At 49.0% G+C, this 25,445-nt stretch overlaps 1 protein-coding gene across 6 annotated transcripts in view; it reads right to left on the reverse strand.

Moving 5' to 3' along the window:
• Positions 1-25,445, reverse strand: part of RAB11FIP3 (RAB11 family interacting protein 3) — an 87,132-nt gene that overhangs the window by 22,213 nt on the left and 39,474 nt on the right. For 3 of the 6 annotated variants that reach the window (XM_069809666.1, XM_069809667.1, XM_069809668.1), the window contains exons 3-5: positions 17,882-17,973; positions 4,142-4,329; positions 747-920 (exon numbers count right to left, since the gene is read on the reverse strand). In XM_069809666.1, the coding sequence (XP_069665767.1) occupies positions 747-920; positions 4,142-4,329; positions 17,882-17,973 (454 nt within the window). Of the gene's footprint in view, positions 1-746; positions 921-3,022; positions 3,137-4,141; positions 4,330-10,168; positions 10,286-17,881; positions 17,974-18,082; positions 18,501-25,445 lie in introns of those variants that run through there. The other 3 variants (XM_069809669.1, XM_069809670.1, XM_069809672.1) reach the window with 3 other exon arrangements.

The raw sequence follows: 25,445 nt of genomic DNA on the forward strand, positions 1-25,445 counted from the left end.
GCCCAATGGAAGAACATGTCCCTGGCGTTATCTGTCATCACAGAGACTTTGTGGGCTGCAGCAGTGGATGATGATCGTTGCAGATTTTACTTTTTTTCCTTAGAAAGTAAGTATTGATGGGTTTTGTACTGTCATACCAGCTCCTCAGTTCACCCTGCACAGGCTGGAAAACCAACATTTGCCTGGTTTCAGACCCTAATGCAAAGAGTGCTGGAAAACGCTACAGCCTGCTTCTTGGTCCACATAACCCTTCAGCTGCCTAGAGAATGAAGTCTGCCGCAGCTTCTGCAAATCCAACCAAGCATCACATCAAAGCCAAAAACACAAGCACAAGAGAGAAAGAAAAAAAAAAAGTGTCATCCAACAGGACCAGGGGTAAAGCTGCATGGTGTTTTTCTCTACTGGAAGGTTCCACGAGGAGCCACATCCCTAATAGGAGTGGGAAACATGATGTTGTCCTGGACGCATGTGAAATGCAGACTGCTCTTCCACCTGCTGCCAGGCATGAGTGTGTCTGGATGGGAGGATGGGCACTGTTCAGGCAAAGAGAAGACTGAGGGACACAACTCCTCTTCCACTTCCGAGGCGATTATCCCACTGTATCCAAAGTTTCCCAGGAACCCCCTCTTGCAGGCCGATTAGTGTGCAAACCCAAAGGAAACAACTCTCTTACACACAAAGCATCGGCAAAGACACTAAGCAAGTGAAACTGGTTCAAACATTGCCAGCGCTGTGCTGAGCATTACCTGGGAGAGAGGAACGAGGAGCTATTAAAGCTGCTTTCCCCATTACACAAGCCGTCCGAGAACAAATCTGCTTCATTCCCTTCTCCGTAATCCTCAAAATGTTCCTCTCCGCTAATGACCGTAACGATGGAGTGGCTGAGGTCCGAGCCCAGGGGCAGGTCGTGCGGATGGGATCTGTGGGAACAGAGAGGAAGACATTAGAGGGTGGCCACTGCAGCAGCCTTTCCAATTGCATCCAATACACCCACTTTCCAAGTCACATCCCCCATTTCAGTAGACCAGGCTAGCTCTTCCTTACAGTGCAATTCACCCTGTGCCTTGAACACTGAAGGGGCAGCCCAGGCACCACTGGGAAGTTTGCAGCAATTTTTTTCACAACAAACCAATGCTTTTTCACACAAGCTCCCCTGGCAGCTGCAACACAGGATTTGGGGGTAGTCAGACTTGCAAGACGGTACCCAGGCTTGGTGGCAAGCCCTTGCACAGCACGAGGTGCAAGCAAAAGCACAGCAGAGAAAAAGCTCAGCATGTCCCAAACACACCCTAAATATGTTGTGGGTTACATTGTCATCCTATGTGCCGGGCTCACACTCACTTACTGCTGTATAATCCTATCAAGAGCCCAGGACCGGGGTTTAACACTGTAACCCCCCCTCCATGACAGAAATCCCAGCGGTTTATAGGCAGCTGCCAAACCCGGCAGTGACAGACCCCCTGGCAAGACAAAGGAGCCCTTTCCCTGCTCCTGCTGGGAAAACACTGTACACGCTCATGACAGTCTTGGAGGGGAGAATGCTGTTTCATGTGTTTTTAGCACCAGATCCAGAAGGCTGTAGTGCGTTAAGCCTCAGCCTAAACCCTGAACACACCCAGCACAGGTCCTCGGACGTCCCTTGCTTTGGAGGGGACACAGCTCAGCACAGAAGTCATCGTTTCTGTAAGTGTCTTTTCACGTGCACAGTGTTGTATGAAGTCAAGCCACCATGGCAGTATGCACCCACTCTCAGAGGACCTTCCTGCCCGAGACTGCAGAGGCTTTAAAATTAAGCTGGGGGAAAAAGGCAGGGGGGATTTGTAAGAACCAGGCTGTGAAAGCTGCCCACATGTCTGTGAACCACAGGTATGTGTTTTGGGGGGATTAGCATCGCTCTCCTCTCCAAAATTCAATGCTAAAAAAAAGATTGCATTATTATAAAAGCTGATATTTCAGGCTATGCCCCCATCTTCATCCACTTGCTAGGAGAGGGAAAATGGGGGTATGACTAGATTGCTGTACTAAATCAGAAAGAAAAAAAGATTACAGATAAGCCATTTATGACAAAAACGTGCACCATCTGAAGGATTTGCCCTTATCCCACTAATAAAAGCATGTCAACCCTCCAGCCAAAACCATAGCAGATCTCTATTTAACCGCAGACAAGTCCAGTCCAGCCTGTGGGCATCTGCACATCCTCCTTGTGCACTTGAGAAGCACCGTTATTCCCGCAGTGGGATCCGTCAGAAACCCATCCTCCCCAGCGGTGAGTCAGACGCTGCACCCAGCAGACCATTGCCGAAAGCATCGGAAATCTCTCCAGGAATAGAAGGCAGGGGGTGGAATTTTTAACTCACAAGCAAAACCCAACCCCAAATCTCTAAATTCGGGGCTGCGGTTTGACAAGCACTGTACAGAAGCAGATCTGATCAGGCACCTGGAAACCCTGAAAGCCACGGATGCTTTCGGCAATAAATAGTACGACTATTTCATATACATGTACTGGGGCTCTAGCAGTTTCAAGATCCAGAGTCCAACTAATCTTTACTACGCACAGCCTAAATAACCACTTAAGCTCAAACCATCTAAGGTATGTTGAGCTTTAGCAGCTACTGAGAAGCAGTGTGGAAGCTTTGATTCAGTCCACCAGCTGTGCTGGTCAGACTGCACTTACTGACTGTCCCCTGGAAGAGCTCTGGGCACTAGAGGTGTAAAACAGTTGTCCTGCCTGGGGTTTGATGGCACCAAAACCAGCCCTCAACAACTTGGAAAGAGAATTCCAGAGGTTTCTGTTTCAAGCATTCCACATCTTTAAGCCAAATGAATTTTTTCCTTGAATTCTTTTTTTTTGGCTACCTGGAATTTGCACACATTTAACACACCTGGCAACAGGTACCACTGCGTTTGGACAGAGCACCCAAAGGACACCCGACCTTCCCAAGCCCACACTGGGAGCAGCAGGGAAGCCTCAAGAACAACCTAATCTTAAAAAAAATTCCCAAGCAAAGTATTTTGTACCTACAGGCAGGTGAATCTGAGGCACGTCATTTTCCCCAGAGGATGAGAGCGTACGCAGGCTGCCATGGCCCCTCCAGAGACCCTCCACCTGGTAGTCAGCGAGCTCAGCAACCGATTATATCCCAATTTAACTGTCACTGAGCTGAACACGCTCAGGCGAGGAGAGCCTAGCCAGCTAATCTTATTTCTTCCTTAATCCACAGCACCCTTTGAGCCCCAGTGCCGAGTGCCCAGCAGCACTGACCACTCACCACATCTCTGACATCCCCAGATGTGATTTTGGAGTGGGAGGGAAGCCCAGTGCTTTCTAAAAGCAATGGGAACCGTAAGTACTCACCAGAGCACCAAGCCTGGGTGATGTGTTTTTGGCCAAAAAAAATTCTGTGCATTAGCAGACCTTAAGTGATGATGGTTCCAGAGGTTTCAGTGCAGAACTGGTGCTCTTGGGTCACTATTAAAGGAGTTATTCCCTCCTCTCCCGCCTGCCAGCATCCCAGTTTCACCCCAAAACCCACTTTTCCTGCAAAATCTAGGAAATGAGGCGGGCCCAGGAGCAGTTTCGCCAGCAGCGGTTCAGACCTCGGGAAGATGATCTTAGCTCACACTTTTGTGCTTCAGGCACAAGTTTAAAACTAGTTATTACAGGAGGTGGTTGCACATCAAAGGGCACACGCATGTTTAGGTAAAACAAGAATACGATGAGTTCCCCTCCTGACTTGAAAATTATATGTTGCGTTTCTGGCTTAAGTGATAGATTAAAAACTGCAAGTATTTCAGGTGTTTGGATCATCTAAGAACTTATTTTAGAGGTTAAAGATGCTAATGAGGGTACAGAAGTTCTCCCAAGGCAAGCAACAATTAACTCAAAGAGATTGCCAGGCCAAGCTCCAAAACAGCCTACACATGGTGCAGTCTAATTATTATCATTATTCTTAAAGAAGAGCTATTTTGGTCTTGCATGAAGTTACAAATACAAAGAACAAACCAACCAGTTTCAGCAAGACAGACTCAGCCCACTTCATTTTAAGTCCTCAGGCTCTGTCTCCCTCGGTTCTCGTGTGCTCCCAGTTTGCCAGTTTCCTGCCCCGCACGGTGAGTTTTGCTCCTGGCCGTTCCCACTCACCCATGCTCCGGCTCCTCAATGGGATCCGTGAACTCCGAGTGCACGGTGGAGTCGATGGCACTGTCTGTTTCTACTTCGTCGTGCATCTCGTGATGTACTAGTGTGCTGGTGTCTTCATCCGTGAAGGTTTCGCACTCGCTGTACGTGCTCTCTGAGCCCATGTAAGCACTGTCAGTCACCTCATTTGCCTGTTAAACACAAGAGGGAAAAAATAAGATACTGTAGCTATGCGGTTTCATTGCAGAGCAGGACAAAACACGTATGGGGCAGCTAATTACTGCTGCATTGCATTTCTAAGCACAGAAATCTGACCTCCTAAAACCAGCGTGAGCCGTACCCCACGTCCAGGTGCTGCTCTGCCTCCAGGTCCAAGGACCGAGTGCTGCCCCGGGGTGCACCACTGCCTTTGGGCCACGCATTCTTTGCAACAGCAGTGTTTGGAAAGCAGATTACAGAAATATACACTAAATAAGAGTTGGAGGGAGATTTTGTTGTAAGCGAGTATGGATTTGTCGAGTCCAGGAGGGATTACGCACTGCTTACTCAGCAGTTCCGATCACTGCTGCTTTCGCCCACTCCGTTTTAAGAGGACACACTATTAATCTGAATTCTCTGCAAAAATCACCATTCAAAACTACCAGTTAGCCCTTAAAGCACTTTTTCCCCCCTGTCTAGTAACATGAGGGCATCTTCCATTCCTCAACAGAAAATAAGCTGGTTTATAAATCTTCATTATAGCATCTAATTTGCAGGGACTGCATCAGAAGGACAGTCAGATCTCTACACTCCAGCTGGAACAGCATCTCAAATATTTTGCACTACTTTACCACATCCATTACCTGAAGCAAGCTCTAGGAAAGCAGCACAATTTGGTTTTTAAGACACCACGCTATGAGCACAGAGAACTGGGTTTTCCTCCCAGTTCTGCCCCTCAGGCAGGTATTCATCTTCGTTCCTGCCCGCATGCTCATACAAATGGGCAAGGATGGTCCTGCCTGGAGACACGCGGTGCTGAGCCTAGAACCATCCCCATGTTCGGAGGAGAGCCATGGGAACACTTGAAGAAACACCCTCCTAAAGCAAAAGCTCTTATTACCCATCAAAGTGCCAGCTCCAGCATTTACGGGATTTCCCCAGAGCACCTCAGAACAAATCAAATCATTTTTGGCTCTGGGATCTCAGTCGTGGTGGGATCTGTCAGTGCTGGCACTGAGCTCCAGCTGATCGCCTGTCTCTGGAGCTGTCGAGGGATGGGAGCCCTCCTGCCTGACCTCAAGAGAAAAAGATGTTCATGAAAAGTCGTTTGCTCCATCTGAAATTCACCCAATGGGATCAAACTTGCTCAGCTGCTGGCTGTACCCCCTCCAGCACAGCAGCAGGACAAAGCAGCAGCATTTTGAACGCAGGCACAAACTGAAGCAAACCGCTCTTCCTCTGCCAGAGAGCGCACAGAACAGCTTTCAGGGCTTTTTCCAAGGATTTTTGAGAAAACAAGATTTCTCAAAGCGCTGTATTACAGCAGCTGGAAAGAAAATGCACAGACATACTGTCCTTGCAACAGCAGAGTGAAAAATTATGTTAGAGCTGTTCATTCAAAGCAGGGTATGTATATGGCAGGATGGAAGAGCCCTGCTCATTGCTGCAGACGTTGCCCTCCGGTAGAAGAGCAGCTTTTAGGGCACATGCCATATTTGTACGGCAGGAGAGCAGCACACCAAGACAGACAAACGTCCCGCTGCCTTTCTGTTGCCTAGACTTTGCAAACACTGCTCTCACCAGCCTGATTCTTCTCTTTTGGGTAAACACTCCACAACCCAAAGAACTTCTGCAGCTTTCACTGCTGCAAAGCAGCTCAAGACACAACCAACACCTCATTTGTTTCACCCACAAATTCCCACGCTGCCTCAACACACATGAGGCCAAAAAGGGATAGTAAGAACTTGTACAGGTGCTTTGAAAACCTCGAAGGGATGGAGAGGGAACTGCTTGACAGCAGTTCCTATTCTACATGGACACTGGGGAGCAGAGCAAAGCAACCTAGTGAACACCCTGGCTTTGGTCCCTGCTGAGCGCTCTCATCAGCCCCTGTGCCAACTAAGCACACTCAGCTGGGTGATGGATGGAGACAGACAGACAGGAGCTCCTCTTGGAAACTTGGCTCAGCTTTCATGGACCCACGCTGACTTCTGGACACCAGCATTTCTCTAGGACACCACTCTAAAGTTAAACATGACATAAACCTTCACAGAACCAGAGTCTAAAGTTAGCATCATGAGAAGACAGGGCTGTTCAAGTGAACTTGATTCAAACAGAGGATAGGCTGCTGTGGCAAACGTCATCCCTGGCACGGGAGAAGGTGGCTTTCACTAGCCTTCGAGATAGAAACAAAAGCCTCCTAAAACCCCCACCCACTTTAAAAAGCATAAATCCAGCAAGACTACTTATACACCTAAAGCCGGGGACTTGCTTAAGTGCTTTACTGGATTTATGTTGCACTTCTTAGAAACACCATTCAGGCTCTTAATGCTTGAGCAGAAGGAGGACGAGGGAGATTTGGAAGCAGAGGCTTGGTCTGCCAGCTCGCTCATGGACATGCGAGGACATTGCACCATCCCCAAGCTGAGACCGGCAGCTCCCCAGCTTTCAGAGAAGGCACACTTGGGCAACTCAAGTGCTTTTCCAAGCTATTTACAGTGTACACCAAGTTTAGGAGAGGCCAGGCTTCAGCATATCAGACAATGCTGTATTGCAACACTGGTTATGTTTGGCTTTGGGGAAAAACACCCCAACATTTCCAGCCCACACTGCATGTCCCCAGTGCTTGCAGCAGCGATGACGCTTCATGCTGGACTGGCATGGCTCTACCAGGTGGGAACCAGTGGGGACCTGATGCAGCAGAGAGGGCCCAAGAGAAGACAGCAGCCATCCACATCTGTGGATTTCCCTGCATGCTTCAAAGGGATACTTCTTGCCTGCTTGAAAAAGATTTAATGCCAAGCTGGAAATAACTTTGTCTGCAGACTCCAAAGTAATGCTGCTCGGTTGTTTTTTTTTAAATGCAAAAAAGCTTCTTCCCACTGGAAAAGCTTAAATTTAAGTATACATTGAAGTATTATAATGAGCACAAAGTAAAGACAACTATTGCAAAGAAACCAAAAAAACCCCAAACCAAAACACTCCAACCCACAAGTAATTTGATTAAAAAAACACCCTGTTGTGGTTGCCATTGCTGACTCTCTCAACATGAAGCATAACCAGGAGCTGAACAGCTCAGGGCATCAGTCCCCTTAGTTAGATGACTTATCTATCAAATTGTTCAAAGCATTTTATTGACAGGAAATACCAGTATGGACAGGCTGAACGAGGGAGCAACCCTTTAGAGCTAGAAGTAGCCACCAGAACAGTACATTAATCATCCTCCTTCACCCAACACCAAGGATGTGCAGATTTATTTATTAAAAAAAAAACCAACAAAAAAACCTGTAACACAAGTTGCAAACTTTTTTGTGTTTAGCAGAGAAGAAATTTTTTTCTCTTGTAATAACGAGCCTAGATGAGAATCAAATGCAAGAGCCCTATTAAAATTAAACCTACGTGGTCAATGAGTTAAGAAGGCAGTTGAAACTGTAAACAAAGTCCTGAGCATGAGCATGGAGAACTTTGCTTTACATTTCATCACAGATTAAGTAACTAAACCTCAAGAAAAGATGCAAGGAGGAGATAGGCAAAACAAGGGACTTCGGTAAGGTATTACCAAATGCCTGATAAAGCAAAGCAAAACCAAGTCCCTGTGCCCTGGGCAAAGGTGCAGCCGCAGGTCACAGAAAGCTCTTTTTAATGGCCTCATGAGCAGCTGGTTTGTGCGTTGACCCTTTAAACCCCCCTGCCACATCTCTCCTTTAGCGAAGTTTGCCTTTCTGTGAGCAGGCAGAAAGTAAACACTGTTTCCAGATTAAAAAAACCCACAATACACTTAAAGAGGTCCGTGGGCTTGGAACAGCCAGGCTAGGCTACAAGTGTCCTAGGGGACTTGCCAGGAACATCCCCACCATGTTCAGAATGGGGTTGGTGTCACCAGTATCAGTGTATTTTAAATTTTTATCAAATAAAACACATCCTTAGACATTTCAGGTAAACCTCAGACCTCAAAACTGGGACACATGCACACACCCACCCCTGAACTGAAACAGGATCATGGTTTGACTGAAGTTCCCATCCCTGACTCCAACTCCTCCACGAGCTATCTCCCCCGGTGCCAGACCTGTTTACCCTGGCTGAGCACAACATCGGCCACCCGGGCACATCTCTGCCTGTTCAAAGGTGTTCGGCAAAACACCGGGGATTTGAAAGCCCAGCAGTGAGGCCTCCTGCTTCTAAAAGGACATAAATGGATGAAATCAGCATCAGGGTCACGTAATTAATGTGCCCTGAGAAAGCAGGCGAGATGATGAAGCACCTTTATGACACTTTTCCAGCAGCAGTTCATCTATTCCAGGCATTTGATTACACATTGGTGTAAAGACCATTTGATTAAATGTTGTAAAGTGCTATAAAAATGACCTTGATTTAAAAAAGCTGCTTGAGTATGAGGAGAAGAAACAAGGCTATTGGGAATCAGTTGCAAGGTCTAGGCAGGGACAAGTTAAGCTTTGATCTGTGATGGGCAGAAGCTTTAGCAAGCCATTGCCTTGGAGAGAAGAGCAAAGTCTGGCTCCCAGGGAGGTTCCTCCCAGGCATTTTCTGCAGCACTGGTCCCCCGCTTGTGCCCAGAGCCGTCCTGGCATCCCAAAGCCCTGCTGTCCTCGGCCACAAACACTCGGAAGCTCAGGAAAGGAAGTGAGGGGAGAAGAAAAGGAAAAACAACTCTGTTTTCCCAGCAAGCATGAGCCTATTTTTGATGAACGCCAACTCTAACTGCAGACAGGGGAGACAGGGGAGACAGACCAGCTAGGAAAACCACCCTCCAAGGACACCATCGTCTGCTGACTGCGGCCAGGGCCCCAGTGCCAGCACCAGGCTGGGAACGCTGCCTTGTCCAGAGCCGAGCCAACGCCAGCCCTGCGAAGGTCCGGAGACCAGCACACCGCAGCTGCGGGACAGGCTCCATCTGAAAGGAGAAGGGATGAAGAGCGTCCCACCTACTCGGTGCAGCATCCTACACCGCAGAGGCGGCCCGGCACAGCTAACAGTGCTGCCAGGGACACACGCCTGCCAAGTCTTGCAGCAGGCAACCTGTGCTTAAATTGGCTTTAAACCAATGTAAAGCCAGGGAGAAGGGAAGTAAGTTATGTTTGTAATCCCACCTGAGTCTAACATTAATACAACCACCCCTAAAGCCCTGAAACACCCCATGGGAGCTCAGTCTCCAAGTGCCGGCAGCCAGAAACTCGTCATGCCACTGAGTGATCCCACATCGGAGGCTGCCACCGGCAGCAGGGCACTGACCTCTTGGCCACAATATCTGTCTCTTCCCATGTATTTGGGCAGTGTCCGCTTCTCAGAGAAGCTAGGGAGCCTGCACTCAGCCTAGGCTGAAGGCAACTTTTACAACACAGCCCCTGAAGTTGGATTTTGAGACTGCTGCACTTGATAATACCCCTCAAGGCCGGGCAAGAGAACTGCACTGCATCTGTCAGGCCAACTTGAAAACACGCACCCCCCAAAAAAAACCCAAACCAAAAAAACCAACTCACAAGACACCAGATCTTCCAGACTGTCCTCAGCACCCTGAAAGCCTGCAGCCACCGTCCCTCCCAGTCCAACTCCCCCAAGAAGACGCAGGCAGAGAGGACTATGAAGATACCATCACATGCACACACCCCACAGACTATAGAGAGAAAAGATCATTCCTAAATGTTGCACGCTCAAACATACTCGGTAAGAAAACAACAAACGGCTGAGTCGGGTGGACGCCCAGCCTGCCTCTTCCTGGCACCTCCAGGGCTGAGAGCGATCCCTGGGGCCAGAGACCTGCCTCCCTCTAGAAACCCAATCCTTCCTCATTTCGTGTTAGCACTCAAAACCCACCTGCGGACACATCGCCTTCTCGCCCAAGTCAAATCCAGCTCCAGGAGCGCGCACCGCCAGGAGCTGCCGGCTGCTTCTGCAAGGCAGGAGGGAAGCAAAGTCCAGGAGGTGCCGGGCGCGAGGCTTACCGACTCAGTACTGGTCTCGAACAGAGTGCCTTTTGTTCCCGACCTCCCGGCCTCCGCGATAAGGAGAGGCAAGCTAATGTACACTTCCCTGCTGTGTGACTGCAGCCCTCCCGGTTACGTGAATACCAAAATAAAAGCACGCCTTCGAAGCCCCACGCAACGGCCAGCCCTGCTCCAGGTGCGCACTCTTTCTTTTCTCACGAAACCATCACCAATTAAAACGGTTAATTTTGAAGAAGACATAGAGAGGCTTCCAGGGCTTATCTCATCCTTCCTGATACTTCTGGTGAATATTTAAGCACTAAATGACAAATTCCTTCCTTATAGCCACAATCACAAAAATTAATAAAGCTTGCCTTGCTCACTAGGGGAAGATCAGGAGCACTTTGCTACTGATAAGCAATCACAATCACTACTGGGGTGACTCAAATGGCAATCTATGATATACAATGACAATATTGACCACAAAGAAAGGCTGGTGCTTCAGTCATGGGTGCTAACTGAGTTTACAAACACACCAACCCCACTGCTGCCCGAGTTCTGCATTGCTCTCAACCAAGCAGCTGCTTTCTGCAAACACAGGAGCCTCATCAGAACCAGCACCGCTGGGTGACCCGACCCACAAGATTCTCCCTTCCCCACGGCAGCTGTTGGCGTACAAAGTCCTTGACAGTGCCCGGTTTGCAATGAACTGCTCAAACTCACAAGTTTTGAGGGTTTTGCCTGCTTTTCTGTTTCCTCTCTAGAGAAACCTCACATACTTCAAACCTCAGACTCCCTTAGTCATGCCTGTCTAGCACAAACACACTTACTTCTTTCCATTACCTTCACAAATCACTTTTTCTCATTTTTTTGGGGTTATCCTTCCTCTCCTCTGGGCCACATCCTTCCTGAAGCACAGTGCCCCGAGCAGGACCTACTACTCAGCAACACTGACTGGAAGCATCTTGCACCTTGATAAGCAGTTGACCTTCTGTGCTAAGTCCAAAAAAAGCAAGGACTCCTGGTAATGAGCACAGCAGCAGGGGAGTTATGCTTTAACCCACGCTCTCCTCCTTGCTCTGTCCGGATCTGCTACTCAACCGAGCAGGACACAGCCCTATTGCTCTCCCAGCTCCTCTATGTGTGCTGCAAGAGCTCAGGGAAGGTCTAGCACCACTGCAAGGAGCCCAAAGTCAGACATCCCTACAGTAAAGCGAATTAGGAAACTCAAACCACTGCCAGTTTTACTTTTCAAACTCTTATTGAGACGCCTTTGCTTCCAATGTTGCTTGGCCCGCTCACAGCCTACTGACACTGCTGTTTCCCTATGCCCCAGCCTGCCTGGTGTGCTGCAGCCCAGCTCCCACATTTCTCAGTCCCACGCACTGCACTCACAGTTCAAGATAAGGCTTCAAGGTCTTTGTTTTCCAAACTCCTTCCAACCTGTTTTGTGCAAGGCAAACACACCAACTAGGATCTTTTCCGATCAGCAAAACAATTTCTCACCATAACCCTGAGCTTCAGGGGCATTCATGCCCAATTTACGCTCCCATCCTTTCCTCTAAGCAGTACTGAGTCTATACAATATGTGAATTTACTTGGTATTTTCAGGCTTTTTGTTACCAAGGTACCATCACAGACCGATTCTGGCATTCAGTCCAGCAGTTTTAGTAATTTGATTACTGTATTTTCTTGTGCCTAGTCAATACAAAGATAATACAGACTGTTCACTTTGCTGCAGAAGTGTGCTCCGCACGTGTGAACTGAATGGGCAGCTCCCTTTGCCTCTCTGTACAGGGGAATAGAAAAGCTTTGGGGACAGTGGGGACATTGCTCAGGGCTGTGCATGCTTCCCCAAGAGACAGGCAGATGAACAGACATCAAACTGCATCTGTCACATTGCACAGCCCTGCAGTTCTGGCCACCTACAAGACTACAAGTGCAGCAGCTGTTTTTGACAAAATCAACACCAATTCCAGCAGCCAACTTAGAGAGGGATTTGTGATTTTCTTTCATTCAGACACAATGATGCCTTTGGGTCAGCCCTGTGACCAGAAGCCCACTGAGGTCATTCCTTCCAGACACAGGAACAGCAATGGTAAAGAAAACCTGAGCCAAGGGGCAAAGAGCTGCAGTCTTCACATACTCCTATCTCATCTGCATCTTCCCATCCCCACCGCTGCTACGGTGGTACAGCAGTGCCAGAGTGGCAAAGGACCACAGACCTTCATACCTGCGTTAGGGTAGTCGGGGAACAGCCCACAGAGTCCCTGGCAGAGCTGGCAAGCTGAACCCCAGGTCTGCCCTGGAGCTGCAAGCCCTCTCGGGCAGCGTGGAGGCAGGTTGCCTTTGAAGGCTGCAAAGCTTAATCCTGTCTTTTCAGAGTGGCTGGCCTCTACCAGACATGCATCCACTGGCAACTGTGGTGTAGAGAGGCAGAGGAGGAAAAACCTCACGTAAACTGCTGAGGATTGCAAAGCAGGTCCACCACCAAGGCAGAAAACACATACTCCAAATACCCTGTGCTCACCAGGCACAGCTCTCTGCCTTAGGGAAAGGCAAATATCTTCCCAGGGAGTCTGTAATAAGAAAGGAGGGCTCAGAAGGTCCACTGGGCTATCAGGAGGAGAGAGCAGACTTGTACAACCACCTCACATGGGCTCGTTGCAAAACACAAGCCACGAGGAATGATAGCTGATGCCTCTGGGGAACAGCTCCTGCACACCCAAGTTGTGGTATACCGCGCGCTCTCAGCAACAGCTTCTGTGTTACCAGCACACAGCTGGAATCCTGCAAGTCTTTGGTCCCCTTTGTAGAAACTCTGAGCAGTTGGAGAAATCCAGCAACTTGGATTTAAATTGCCTCGCTCTGATTTTTGCCCTTCAAGAAGCATTAAATGCAATTGCTCCACATGAAAAGACATTCCAGCTTTGACAGAGACAACAGATCTTTCAGCAGCCGCCAGCTGTGCCCGCAGAGAGGCAGGCTGGAGAGAGCTGGGAGTATCCCCTCCTCCCAAAATGCACAAAACTAGCTGTGGGACCTCACCAACAACCATTTTACTCCCCAGATCCACTCCTACTGTGCTGTAGGACTTGCTACTGAACATTTAGCCAGAGGGGACATGCCTGGAGGGGTGTAAGGTTTGCAGGGTGCCCACATGCATGCCTAGCTAGTGTTACTACACATCTGGTTAGCGTTGCTGTTCTGGGAGAGCAAAATTCCCCTCTCGTGGCTGTGCACAGCTCAGTGCGATGCATTTTCCTGGCTGCTACTGAGAGGATCCACAGCGGCCGCCCAGCAGATGGCAATAGCCCTGCGCGAGGCGCACAGCACCGCGCAGCACCGCACCGCCTGCCCCACTGTCCCCACACCTCTCACCCACAGCAGTTTCAGCTGCCCTATTTCACAGATCTCAAAAAGGGCCTTCCTGTGACCTTGCTGGCCCAAAGCATGAGTTCCCATGGCTAAAATCAGCATTTGTGCTATTTGTTGTGCTCCCAGTGAGCCTTTACGGAGCACAGCCTTGCACTGGCTCTGCCTCTCCTCCAGCCCACCTAAGGTTACGCATCTCCATGCCCAATCCCAGCGTAACTCTGCCAGCACACTGAATTTTTGCGGCTTGCTTTCCTTTTGGGACAGTCAGCCTTCCTGCTCTGCATTGCTCAAGTGAGCTCATCTGCCCCCAGAAGTCAGGGCAGAGAGCCCTTGTCCTAGGGCAAGGCACAGTGGATATCAAGAAAGGTAACACCAAATTCACCTTTCCTCCCTCCAGAGCATTGCAAATGAGTCCGTGCACCCAGAACTGAGTCACGAGCTTCATGGGAGCTTGCAAGGGAGGCAAGGATAACTCCTACCTTCTGGTTAGTCAGCAGCAAAGCTGCACTAGCCCAGCCTGGGGGTAAACAGTTGAGGACTCAGGTGCCTGGACAGACAGACTCCAAGCTCCCTTTACATAGCTTTTACAAAGCAGGGTAGCCAAAACCGCTGTCATTATTTTTTGATAACATTTCCCTGCAGAGGTAGAAAGCAGTAAGCTTGTCATCCAGCTGCCTTGCAACCACCACACTTCCAGGTCGGTCAGGGAGAAACACGCTACCTGGGGCTGCAGGCAGGTAACCCCAGCAAGGTGATGCTCTCTGCTCCAGAGCGGATGTATGGGGCATGAGATTCTTCTTGCATGCGTGACAGCGGAGCGCTAGGGATTGCAATGAGCCCCCCCGCAAGCACAGCTGGATGCACAAGAAGCCACGTGGCTGCAGGGACCCAAGGCTCCTTCGTTTCCAACCCCCTGCGAGCCACTGTCTCAGCAGAGCCGTGCAACAGAAATCCTCTTTCAAAACAGTTTAACAGACAGATCTCTCTGCTGAACAGACCTGGCAAGTTGCAACAAGAGCCAGAAGCTCCGTGCCACATCAGGAGCCACACCAGTGGCTGAATTGTGGAAGTATCTGACATTACAAAGGTCCCTGTGTGAAGTGTCGAAGTTCAGACCTTGCCCCTTTGAGAGGCTTTTACACCCTTACTGGAAGATGCAGTGTTGGTTCTTCTCTCTGTAGAGCAAACACTCACTGAAAGACACCAATACTGGGTATTCAGGGTTTTTCACTCTCTGATGACAGCCACAAGAAGAAGGGATGAGTCACCAAGAGCAACCTTATTAACAAAGAGAAGACATTTTCATTTAGACTGCTTAAAGCACTTGTTTGAACAAACATTTAGGAGAAAAGCTCTCTGTCAAGGCTCCAGCACTTGTAAGAGCCAAGCACTCAAGCCACTGCCATTTCATGCTGTTGAAGGGGGACCACAGCCGATAGTCCAAATCCAGTAACCACAATTACTCTCAGTACCACGGCACAGCAAATGCAGCACCCCTCCTTCAGCTCACTTTTCAAATGTCCTCTGATGTGACATGAGAGGAGGAAAGTTAGCGGTGCTCCTTCACCCCATGGCCCTGCCAAAGCAGGAGGGCCTCGCCTGGTGTCTGAAGTCTGCCAGCTGCATTTTGGGAGTTGAGAAAGAAGCTGTCGTGTTTATCTGCCTGGTGGTCCCATGTAGCAGCAAGTTTTAGAGCTGTGTGTTCGCTGTGCGCTGTCTTCCCAGGTCCGAAACAGGGACATTTGAGAATACAAACTGCTTTTTTGTGGTGTGGGAGGTCTACCTGGAGGAAAGGCAACACCTTCAGTTTAGGAAGGGTGCTTTTTCCCCCTCCTCTCTTCCAGGTGAACCCAAGCAAGGTGGAATATATAAGTAAAGGCCATTTATTCTGTGTTCTCTCTTAACGATTTCCAGGTCAGCTGCCGGCTGCACCTGATGAAGAAAGACCTGCTGGAGCCTCCCCAGCAGCAGACAGCTCTGCCAGGCAGGGCAGCACGGTGCTCTGATAAAAAAATACTCATTTGCTGCTCCCAGCAGGTTGCTTTGTACGATGGCTTCTCTCATCCCCCCCTCCCTGAAACAGCTCAAGCTTTCCAAGGTACAGCACTACAGGACATGTGGAATAAAACGCATGTTGGGAGCTCACCGTTCAGCTGAACGAGAACGAGAAAAAAAACATGCACGCCAAGACACCAATTTATTTTTACACTCGCAATGCTGAGCTGTATTTCTCGATCATGTTCTCATTTGCTGAACCTCTATGAAATCCTTGCAGGCTGGAAATTATTTCAAATCATGTATCCAAGACAACAAGGGTAATTCTTCCCCAGCATATTAAACGTAGACACTGACAGAGCTCTGATCTTTAGACGATTACCCTGAATTCAGTATAAGAATCCATCTACATCTTTCAGAAAAGGAGATTTCAGGACTCATCACCTTTTTCCTTTGGGTCACCTTGTCGTTTCAAGGAAACGATGGCCCAGCAGCAGAAGTATTTCATCCCAGCGGGGCACATACCCGGCTTGTTGGTATTCCTGCTCAGAATAGCTTGCAGCACTGACAGAGCTCATCTATGTTAAATTAGCCCTTAGAAAACATCCCTGCTCTGAATCTCAGAAGATTGTCCTGTGACGCAGGTCTGAGGAGCAAAAAGCAAAAGCCCTTGCCTCCATGAGCACTGCGACGCACGCTGTTACAGCCTCTAAACCGCACAGGTTAAAAAGCACATTTGTGACCTTGTACCACATAGAGAAAGAATATGAAAACCCATCTCCCTTCCTGCCCACTTCTACCCAGCTATCACTGGCTTTTGTAACTATCTTTCAAAAAGGAAAAATAATCTAATATTCAACATGTCCTTGAAAACATTCTGGGGGAGGAACCTAGGATCATGTGCTCTTAAGGCTGCGTTCATCCGAGCAGTCCTAAGGGAATAAGTGACTTGCTCAGGGTGACAGTGCAAGTCCATTCACTTGATCGAGAATGGGAGCCAGCAAACCAACTCAAGAGAAAACCCGCACCTGGCTGGGAAATGGGACAATGACCTGGTTGACTGTCAAGCGTAAGTCATTAAAGTGAGAGCTTCTAGCCATCTTAAGTGATGGACCTGTGCTTCTCACTAACATGGGGAAGACCAGTTGCTCAACGCTCAGTTTATCATTACGAAACTCAAAAGAATAGCTTGAGCCTTTTATCAAGAAGTCACAAAGCCAAAATAACATATTACAGGCTATACAAAGCAAAGATGTGTATTTGCACGCAGATATAAAGGAGGCTGGAAATCCCTTTGGAAGTAAAAATTTTTGTGATAAAAACATCCAGGGTACCAAAACACAAGAGTCAAAAACCTGAAGAGGAAAGTTTGGAAAAGGAAAAGCAGACAGAAGCTTTTCCTTTCAATCCCCATATGGGACTAGGGAGCCAGCCAGCCCTTTGCTCTGAAGGCACCTGCAGCACCTTCTGCTCCAGGCTGGAAACAATGGAGCAGGAACGGAGGAAGCCTACCAAGCAAAACCCAAAAGCCCATAAACACAGACAACAGGTCACTGTAGCAGCAGCCTCCTTTCTAGCTGGGGAGAGTAGATACAGGACATCACTGCAATATGCTCCTGTGTTAAGGAATAGAGAAGGGAACTACAGGATGGAGGCTGTAACTTTAACAAAAAGAAGAAAAACCACGTCAGATAAGCATCCTTGATCAAGCCCAAGATTAGAGAGAAAAATCTACATTTTTGCCTTCTGCTCTGCGTTTTACTGGCCAAACAGCACCAAGTGCCAACATCCGACTGCTCCGCTGTGCATCTCAGGTAGGCTCCTGGCCGGTACATCTCAAAATCAGGCTCAGGTTCTCCCGCCTCAGAAACTCCAGCAATAAGACAAACACAACAGCAGCAGGCACCCTTCCCGCACTGTTAGTGTTTCGCCGCAAAAAGGGTCTCCCTCTTTCACCCAGGGCACCATACTCTTGCAATTCTGCAAGCTAAGACAGCTCTACCTGTGGGTTTTTGCTTGAACACCAATTTTAACTTAAACCACACCAAACACTTGGTACAAATTCTCTGGGCAAGTCACCCACAGATTAAAGGATTCATCTTTACTACTTGTTAAGCATCCCTGAGAACTATCACAGCAAATGCTCTTCTCCCCCAGCCAAACCCTCTGTGCTCAAATCTCACACTGTATACAGCTGACATTTGCGGGAGTTAACAGCGCTTATACTTGCCTCAAACGTGACAAAGTCATCAAACTCATCAGGACAGGCTGGGGCTTCCTCCTCAGGCGTATAACCCATATCATACAACTGGCTGTCAGGATCTGCAAAGAAAAATAAAAAAGAGAATCACCAAAAGGAAACACGCACCCTCAAATGAAAGACAGCTTTGGGAGACACGACAGCAGGACAGGAACTTCCTCTTGCACGCACCAGTGCCTTCAGCTTTCAGAAAGGACCTCTGCTTCCAGGCATCCCATCACCACCTCAGGTGAAAGGCAATTGGGATAGCTGCTCCCTATCAGAGGTCCTACAAGGCCCCTTGCTCCTCTGATGGGGATAGCACCTGGATTCATCCCTACCCCGCCATGGTCTCCATTCCTTTTCCCAGTTTCTTCTCTATCTCCGTTTCCTGCATCCTCTTATTCTTCTCCCAGAAGGCTTTAATCCTGCTGTGGGCAGGGAATACATTAGATCTATGTGTGACAGCCAACTACCATGGGAACCGCAGAGAAAGCAGGCTGCACCGAAGCTTTTATCATCTACTGCTCCTCCCGTGGCCAGCCACATCAGGAGCCATCCTCACACAAGGACAGGAAAATGGGAGGTTTTCAAGGAGATTTCTTATTAAAAAAAAAACCCAAAATTACTCCTCCCACCCCCAAACACCCATATGCAGCAGAGCGGCATTTCTCTGAGCCCTTCAACCGAAGAAGGGAGTGTAAATTGCCCATGCTCCCTCAAGCAACAGCTAATGCCTGATCCAGCACACGACCTAGATCACAGGCTGGAAACACCAAATCAAGATCAGATGCTGCAGTCCCAAAATAAATAGCAGGCTCAAAACCACATGCCTTGGAGCTGCAAACGTTGCAGCACTAGGTTTGTCTGATGTCGATAAACTTGGCCAGGCAGAAGGAGTCATTATGCCAGCGCTCCTAGGAAAGCTCGGCAATTGCCTGGATTTGGGGAGGGACAGGCTTTCCTTTTATGGCTGCTCAAGACAGACAACGAGAGCAGAGCTACAAAGCAGGGTCTGCCTTCTGCGTCCTTCAGGCTGGTGGCTTCCCAGCAGACTGGCAGTGCAGCCAATTCAAACAGCTCCCAGGCTCGAGTCCAAACCAAAGGGGCACGTAAGTCGCATGATGTTTTGCTGCAGCCAAGCAGCACAGCCACCCAGACGGGATCGTATGCAGCCTTCCTCAATGGTTATATTCCCTATACAGTCACAGCCAGGGCTCCTGCTTTGGGTCCATCTCCAGATATCAGGAAAGGCCATTTTTCATTAAGGGATCTATACATCTCGTACAAAGTCAAGGGATTAAGGCACAGGACAGAGTAAGGAGTCGGGCTTGCAGCAACACCCCTCCCACCCAAACACCCTCCCCAGTGCTCTTTCAGCTGACCATTAAATTCAAACACAGTCAGGGCCCCAGGTGATACTGGAGCCACCAACCCAATGGGTACCGGCAGATCATGGGGGTGGCAGAAGCTGAGTACGTTGCACCGAGAAACGAGACCTCCCCTAACCCGGGTCTGGGGCTCCCAGGAGTTAGACTGTAAATCAAACCCAGGAATAAGCCAAATTGCTTTTCCAGAAACCAGCATACGATGCTGTGCTCTACAGTAAGCACACAGCAGGGTCATGGCTTCAGTGGATGAAAGGTTCTCTTGTTCACAATTTATGACTTCAATATCCCCGCTGCTCTCCCCCCTTGTGGCACCAGGCAGTGGTGCTGCTGTGAGCTGCGCTTCCAGCTGCTGGGGCTCCTGCGTGTAACCTCGAGCAAGGCAGCGATATGCACACAAAAATACTGCTGCCCGAGCACGTTCCTCAAGGCAAGGCAGCCTCAGGCCATCTCCTACTCTAACTAATGGGTTTAGCACTGAAGTGTCTTAAGATGGTATTCTCCCTCTCCTCAAATGTTACCCTAATCCCACCTGCACAGCTCCACCCATGGGTCTGAGCCTACAGTCAGGAGGAGTTTTCCCATTAGTTATCCCTGTCGCTACTCCAGGATTTGAGAGCCTCCTTGCTGACAGCAGGGAGGACTGAGGGGATGGGGACAGCAACCTGCTTGCTGCAAAGCCATGGGAGCACCTGAGAGCGGGTCTCACCAAGAGGAGCCTCTGCCCACTTCTGGGAAAATCAAACAGTGCTCCTGAAAGGCAACCCATGTCACATCATTGAAACAGAGGGGACAGCCAGCCATGTCTCTTGCCAACTACAGACCATAGCAGGTAGGCAATGGCCACCTCCAGAGAGGTGGCTGTGATGGGCATGGGAGCATCCAAAGAGCTAGATCAGCTCACCGGGACACAGGCTGCAGGCACAGTACCCTGGTCCTGTGCCTGGCCAGGGCTCTGCCCTGCGGCATGTTCCACCCAGCACAAAGTCTGGTGACAGCTCTGCTCTCCGCAGCCTCCGAGCATGCGCCGGCACAGCGTAAATGCTTCATCTGCAGCACGTCTGAATCCCCGAGCCGACAGCGGCAAGGCTCCAGCCAAACAGCTGGGTGCTGGGCAGCTGCCAGTGCTTCCAGCTGCCTGATCTTGCACCCATGCCTGGCAAGGCCAGGCAACCCAGCCAGCCTTACCGGTGGCCACCCTGCAAGGCCATCTCCAGTGCTGCTGGTGGCACCCCACGGCAGCCCCGGGAACTGCAGAGCACCCCGAAGGCAGCGGAGCCAAGAACAGGCTGCTGCCTTCTGCTTATTCCCGTATTATTTCTTTTCCTCCCCCTCCAAGGAGACACACAAAGGCTTCCTGCTTTTCTACAGACAGATAAAGATATTTATTCCACTCATTTCTTCCAAAGGGACTTGAAGAGGGAGGATTTACAGTCGAGTGAAGGCTTCCAGTTCCCTTCAGAAGCAGGGGTATGAAGCATGGGCAGACAATGCACAAACAGCTCCCCAACATCAGCTGCCTCCTGTACAGCTCATGCTCAAACTGAGTGCTCCTTGGAGCCTTCCCAGCCCTTTGGGTGTTTTTTGGTGTAGGGGTGAACACGAGACTGGTTGCTCCATCTGCCTGCAGAGCACTCAGCCCAAAGAGGGAGGTCTCTGTGCAGGCAGGGTTTATTTTTACAGCAAGCTCCACTGTAAAAAGCAAGGAAAGACCATCTGAGAAGTCACCTGCACCCTTGCTGGTGGCATGGCCAGCAGAAGCCATGCCCAGGAGACACCACTCCATGCTTCCACCTCCCCATGCTCCACATCAGAGAGTGAAGACAAACACCACCACAAACAAAGGTTGACTTTTTCTGCTCGATTCATTCCCTCCCCCTCTGAAAAAGCCATATGGTGCTTTGTGTTTAGGGAGAGTTGCCATGGAGAGCTTGCCTGCAAGTCTTCCAGCACAATAGGCTGCATTAAGCTTTCAAATTCCACTCCAAAAGAGCCAAAAAACCCAAGAGACCTTTGTGCCCAAACTGGCACTCCCCACGTGAAGAGCACCATACCCCAAGGTGCAGAAAGAGACATGTGGTGAGAGCCAGAGGGCTCTGCTAGCTCCAGCCCCCCCCCACCGCACCATTAACACCACACCATCAGCAGTAGCACTGTACAACCCTGCTTCAGCAGCACACGGTGAGCACAAATGCTCAAATTGCCTCTGCTCTCCACCTTGGACCTCAAAGCCAAATTCCAGTTGACACCCTACTCTCCTTCACATCCCTTTTCCCAAGCTCCTTTCACCATAAAGCGTACTTTCATCTCTTACACCCATCCCTGATTTCACCTGACATCTTCCTTCTCCTCTTTGATGGCTGATGTGGTCAGCACACTCGGGAGTCACCTCTTTCCTACACTGCTCAAAATCACAGCTTTTGCTGTCCCTTCCCAAGGCAGGCCTGACTGCACTCATTCCTTGCACCTGGGTGTCCACAACCAGCTTCTCCTGTGGTTTCAGCTCTATCCATCACTCCTACTGCTAGTCCCATTACAACCACACTCAGCCAAAAATCTCAAAGCTAAAAATCAGGCTCCAAGGGACCCTACAGGGAATCTTACTGCCCAACAATCTCCCTGCAAAGAGGCTATAAGTTATATGCTAGGTCTTTTTCCCAAATTAATTGCACTAATTTATTTGACCTGAATACATGGGCTGGGTACCAGGCATCTGGATAAAGCTTCAGTTGAATTATTGCAGCAGCACTGTTTTACCAGGGTAATGTGGCTGATGTAGAATTTACACAAGTAATTGTAACCAGTAAGACCAGGCACAGGTACTATATCATCCAGTGAAGCTAAGGTGGTTTTGGAAAAAAAGAAAAAAAAAAGATATAAAAAGCAGATTAAGTCTACTATGAGGCACCTGCAACATCCCTTTGACACCTTTTCCTATCCCTGCCTTGAAGCTTCCTGTTGCCCAGCATGTGCTCATTCAAACCCCACTGAGAAGACCACCTTCCAAGCTCATCACACTGACCACACCACTTGGGAGATGGGAGATTTGCCTTCATACAAGCTCTACTGCAAGTCCATCAGCCACAGCACTTTCTCTGCCCCCCCATTTGATTTTCTGCTTTCCCCAGTGCTGCCCTGCTTCTTGCTGGCTTATGGCTATGCACTAAATCCTGCACCTCCTTCTATTCTTACAATGTCCTGATTCCTCCCATTGTTTAAAAAAAAATCATTGTCCAAACACTGCTATGTAAAGCTTCTGACAAGGACCATCTCTGTCCAAACACATCGATGTGCTCAAGAGTATTTGCTCTTGTCTTATGCAGACTGCAAGCCAAGGGCAACCTCCCTCTGGTATCTGTCAAGCCTCTAGAGCCACTGGCCAACTCCAAAGAGCAGCACTGCCAAGAGCAGAGACCCAGCCAGCTGCACAGAGATTCCTCCTGGACGCACAGCATACATGCAGCTAGAGGACAAGCAGGACAGGTCCTGGACTCTTCATGGGGGTGAATGCATGCTGAGCTCTGAGATGCACCTTCCGCCATCCTGTTGTGCTGACAGGAGAATCGCTATGCTTCAAAAGGGCTTGGACATGCAATAGTAACTTGGGTTTTTCAAGAAACGCAACAGAGCATAGAGCTACAGGAACAGAAGTCCCGGGGTACAGAAGGCTCCTGAAATAGATTCTAAAAACTGCTTTCAGAAGACAGGATTTCAGTGAAAAGGCACCTTGAGCGAAGAGCTGTGGGTACAGTAGTGACACACAGGTCAGAAACAGAGCCAGTTTTATCGGCTTCGTATAGGAATGACCTAGAAAAACAGAGCCTTTCAGAAGTATTTAAGTCATCTGCCAACACACACTGTACATACTGCTGCAAGCCACAGAGCCACAAACTCAAACTGATTCCAACAGTATGGATTATGTGCAGCTAACAGACCTGAATTATTCAATGCAGGAATAAGGCTAGGAACCTGCATGAATGGCACAAAACAAAACAGACCCCCAAAAAAGGCAAGACGAAGTTATGGTTGGCTTAAGAGAGGACAACTGATATAAACCGAACTCCCTTACTGGGCACACTGCTTGGAAACAAGGTAGCAAAAAACACATAGCCAAGTATTAAAAAGTTACAGGCCTTTAGAAGGATTTTGCATCCAGAGCAAAGAGACAGAGAGGAAGCCACTGTCCAGTGTTTCCAGAAACAGCTCAGGGTCTTGTGCTTTCACTGAAGATCAAGCACCCATGTGTTGTTAGTTCCTGCAGGGTAAAGCTAGCACCAGTCCAACCATCCACCCTTTTGCTTTCCATAAGTGATCCAGGAGTACATTTGTAATCTGACATTCACACACAAAGTGGTAGCACTGATCAGAGCTGGAAAGAGCAGCTTTCTGCTATCTGCTTTTCCTGTAGCTCAACCTGCTGACTCCTCCAGAGACAACGAGCCAGGAGCACTTACTGAAGACTATAATTTTACAACCAAAAATTACACAACAGAATAACTGAGTGGCAAGCTCAGGCTCCCAGGGAGGTAGTGTCAGAATTAAGGTTACTTACACAACCCTCATCCAAGTCCCTCTCAGCTAACGCGCTTCAGCAGTCCATTTCCCGAGTATCATTGCTCGTGGATTGGTACTTATCACGTATTCCTTTTGATCCTCTTCATACAGTGCAGGCCCTCAAGCTTTGTTTAGACATACCGTCTAAAGACATAATAAAAAGAATTAACTTTATGGTATCTGAGCTCTTTGGAAGCGTAAATCTAGCTGCCTTTGCTTGCCTCAGAGACCAGGTGAGCATTGCTGCCTCCACTGCAGTGATGGACCAGAGACAGGAAGCCACCACTAACACACGTGGGATTTGGTATTGAGTTTAACAGATGGGTCCTTGTTTTTAATTCTCAGCAATTTGAGCTGTCTTTTCAGGGTGTGCTAGTCATCAAGAGCAGCTCAAATTTCTCCAGACTTGTGTCAGCCTGGAACAAAGGCTCACTGCTGGAGGTGTGGAAAACGAGGAGCAGGCTTGTGGCCACCAGCAAGTGGTTCAGAGCTACTTCGTGACGTACCGGCAGAAAAGGCAGAGCAACTGAGACTCCAAAATAGCACAAGCTGCCCTGGTAAGGAGCCCTCCTGATGTCCTCCATCTCCTTCACTCTAGCTTCTACTTTCAGCAACTCTGTATTTCAGGCAACAAAGCTGGATTTTCAGCCAACAGCTTTATTCCCTGTTCTGTGAAGAGACTGAGGCAGGACCTCTTGAAAAAGTGCATGCAACTGTGCAAACAACAGAACATCCTAACTTAACTTCCCAGAGCACACTCAATGTAGATGCAACCCTCAGGACATCCAGCGGCTGGTCTCTTGTCAAGCGTTTGAGTACACTGAAGTAGAAACTCTTCTAGATGCTCCACATCAGCCTGATTCGGGCAGGAGCACACAGAAGACAAGTGGCACCTCCTAGATAAGATGGCGCCACAAGCAAAATAAAATTAAAGAGAACCCTAGCTCAGGAGCCTGGATGCACCAGAGCTTTTGACATACCAGATAACATAGGCAGAAACAAAGCAGCTTCTCAGCCTGCTCATTACAGGCCACTCACATCAGCTGGGGCACTGCCTGGATGGCACCATCCCACCACAAAGCATTTCAGCTTTCCACACCGGCTCCAGCCCAAAGCTCCCACACAGAGAAATCAAGATAGCAGTTAAAACCAGTTCAATCCTCCCCAGCTCATAGCTTCCAATCCTGTGCCTGCAAAATGCTTGCAATGTACTTACCTTCAAGCATAGCTAAACAGCATTATTGATGCAATGCCTGTGTGAATCTAGGCACAGCTTGCCTGCAGAAGAACCCACGGACTGGATGCGAGCATTAAAACAAGCCCTTTCAACACCTACGGCACTTGCAAATCGTAACATGCAGACATTAGTATTTGTCATTCAGCATTTGCGGGTCTTACTTGCCATTTCTGTCCCCCTGCTAGCTACAAGCTGAGGACAACTAATACAAAGCTGATGCTAAAAGCCTTTTCAAAGCAATCACTGAGCCCTGGCAAGTGATTTGGATCAGAACCACCAACCTGCCTTTGATCTACCTGCCACATGATCTACGGGTGAACTGCAAGGCCAGCCAACAAATGTACAGACACCTTCTACTCCAGCAAAGGCTCTGACT

Source organism: Haliaeetus albicilla, chromosome 22 (genome assembly GCF_947461875.1).
Source record: "Haliaeetus albicilla chromosome 22, bHalAlb1.1, whole genome shotgun sequence".
NCBI lineage: Eukaryota > Metazoa > Chordata > Aves > Accipitriformes > Accipitridae > Haliaeetus > Haliaeetus albicilla.